Here is a 1990-nt window from a genome sequence, read left to right as displayed (position 1 = left end):
AAGGTGCTGAGCCGCGTGCGCAGGGAGTTTGAGTTCAACATCTCGGCTGTGCACCAGTTTGACGTCAGCCTCAACTCCACCAAGAGCCTGGCCCAGGTGGCCCTGGACATCATGGAGGCCGTTGGCCTGCGGCTGCAGCCAGCCCGCGAGGTGCTGGGCCTCTTCGCACACGTCTCCTCCTGCATCCTCCTCTACCTGTACCTGCAGTGAGTGCGTCCCTGAGCCCGACTCCGGGCTCCCAGCCCCCTGCTCCAACCGCCAGCCGCCACTGCCCTCCCAGAGCTGGGGGGAGAACCCAGGAGTCCTGGCTCCCAGCCCCCTGCTCCAACCACCAGCCCCCACTCCCCGTCCAGCGAGTCCTGTTTCCCCACCCTGCTCCCTGTGCCGTGCCCCCCTCAGCCTGGTGTCCCCGCAGGGCCCTGCTGTATCGCAGACGGTACCTGCACGACGACGACTTTGACAACATCTACATCACGGGGCGCTTCCTGGCCATGGACGTGCTGCGGGCGCGGCAGGGCAGGCCCACGGTGCTGCCCCTCTCCATGCGGGAGAGCACCAAGTACATCTGCCCAGGTAAGGGGCTGCGGCAGGGCCAAGCGGGGAGCAGAGGGGCGGGGCCTTGGGCAGAGGGGGCTGCTCCCGCCCAGCTCCCACTCGCTCTCAATGGGGCTCCCTCCCGCCTGGCCCAGGCTCCCCGTTCCTGTCACGCCGGGAGCGCTTCGGTTACAGCTTGGCCCTGGCCGGCGTCCTACGCCACGTGCTCCTCGGCCTCACCCTCATCCTCCTCGACTACGGGGTCTTCTGGCTGTTCGACTTGGTCCGCTACCAGCTGCATGGCGAGATCGTCGCCAGGGGTGAGTCCCCCGGCCCAGCCCCGCCCTGCCCCTCCCTGGCTACCCTTCGGGGCTGCCCCCTTAGCAAGGCCCACCTGCCCCTGCTGGCCCCAGGGATGGCACATTGGGAAGCGGCACGCAGCCACTAACCCAGCCCTGCCAGAAACCGGACCCCCAGCCGCTACCCACCTACACCTGGCCCCGCCAGCCACTGGGCCCCCAGCCGCTCCCCGCCCACACCCAGCCCTGCCAGAAACCGGGCCCCCAGCCGCTCCCCACCTACACCTGGCCCCGCCAGCCGCTGGGCCTCCAGCCACTCCCCGCCCACACCCGGCCCTGCCAAAAACCGGGCTCCCAGCCGCTCCCCACCTACACCCGGCCCCACCAGCCGCTGGGCCCGCAGCCACTCCCTGCCCACACCCGGCCCTGCACTAACCTGGCCCATCTGCCCGCAGCCCCCGTAGCGATGAGCGTCAGTGTGAATGGGACGGGCTACACGGGCGAGATCTACCGTGACCTGGTCTCGGCGTTCGACTCCCTGCAGCGCGGCAATGTCAGCGTCCTGTCCCGCCGGTGCCGCCTGCGCCCTGCTGAGCCGGACTACCGCACCTACCTGCTCATCGGTGACCTGCCGGGGGGGAGGGCACCCGGGCACTAGCCGTCACTGCCCGCGCTGTCTGAGCAGGCCGGTGCACAGCCAGGTGCACGTGTGTGTACCGGGGGTGCCCATGTCAGTGCGTGTGCAAGGCCCCGCGTGCCCGGCCCTACGGCTCACCAGCCCTCACGGGAGAGCTGCACCCACAGGGTCAGCCTCAGCCCCCCTCCATCAGCGTGGCTGGCAGATGCCCCCCACTGCGCCCAGCAGCCCCTTGCCCCCACATTGTGCCCCCCTGCTGTGCCCCAGCAGCCCCTCACCCCCCCGCTGTGCCCAGCTCCCTACGTGTGACTGGCGCCCCCTCCTGCTCACAGGACTCATGTACGGCGTGTGCTTCTTCATCGCTATCTTCGGCAGCTACGTGGGGCGCTTGCGCAGGGTCATCTGCGCCTCGTATTACCCCTCCCGTGAGCAGGTGAGACCCCCCGTTAGCCAGAGGGACTGTAGGCCCGGGCCCTTCCCTGGGCCCTCAGCATGGGAATCTCTCCATCCCTCCCCCCCC

General features: G+C 69.7%; 1 protein-coding gene across 1 annotated transcript; it reads left to right on the top strand.

The window, feature by feature from the left end:
- Positions 1-6: 6 nt before the first annotated feature.
- Positions 7-1903, top strand: LOC113408738 (DC-STAMP domain-containing protein 2-like; the record flags this gene model as incomplete). The annotated part of the gene is made up of 5 exons (XM_026662136.1): positions 7-206; positions 416-573; positions 690-854; positions 1289-1456; positions 1803-1903. Coding segments are annotated over 5 exons (792 nt in total), but the record flags the coding sequence as incomplete, so codon positions are not given.
- Positions 1904-1990: the final 87 nt, after the last annotated feature.

The sequence above is a fragment of the Terrapene carolina genome, unplaced genomic scaffold, assembly GCF_002925995.2.
Source record: "Terrapene carolina triunguis isolate 2854851 unplaced genomic scaffold, T_m_triunguis-2.0 Scaffold23345, whole genome shotgun sequence".
NCBI classification, from domain to species: Eukaryota; Metazoa; Chordata; order Testudines; family Emydidae; genus Terrapene; species Terrapene triunguis.
This window is presented reverse-complemented; position numbering and strand designations above follow the sequence as displayed.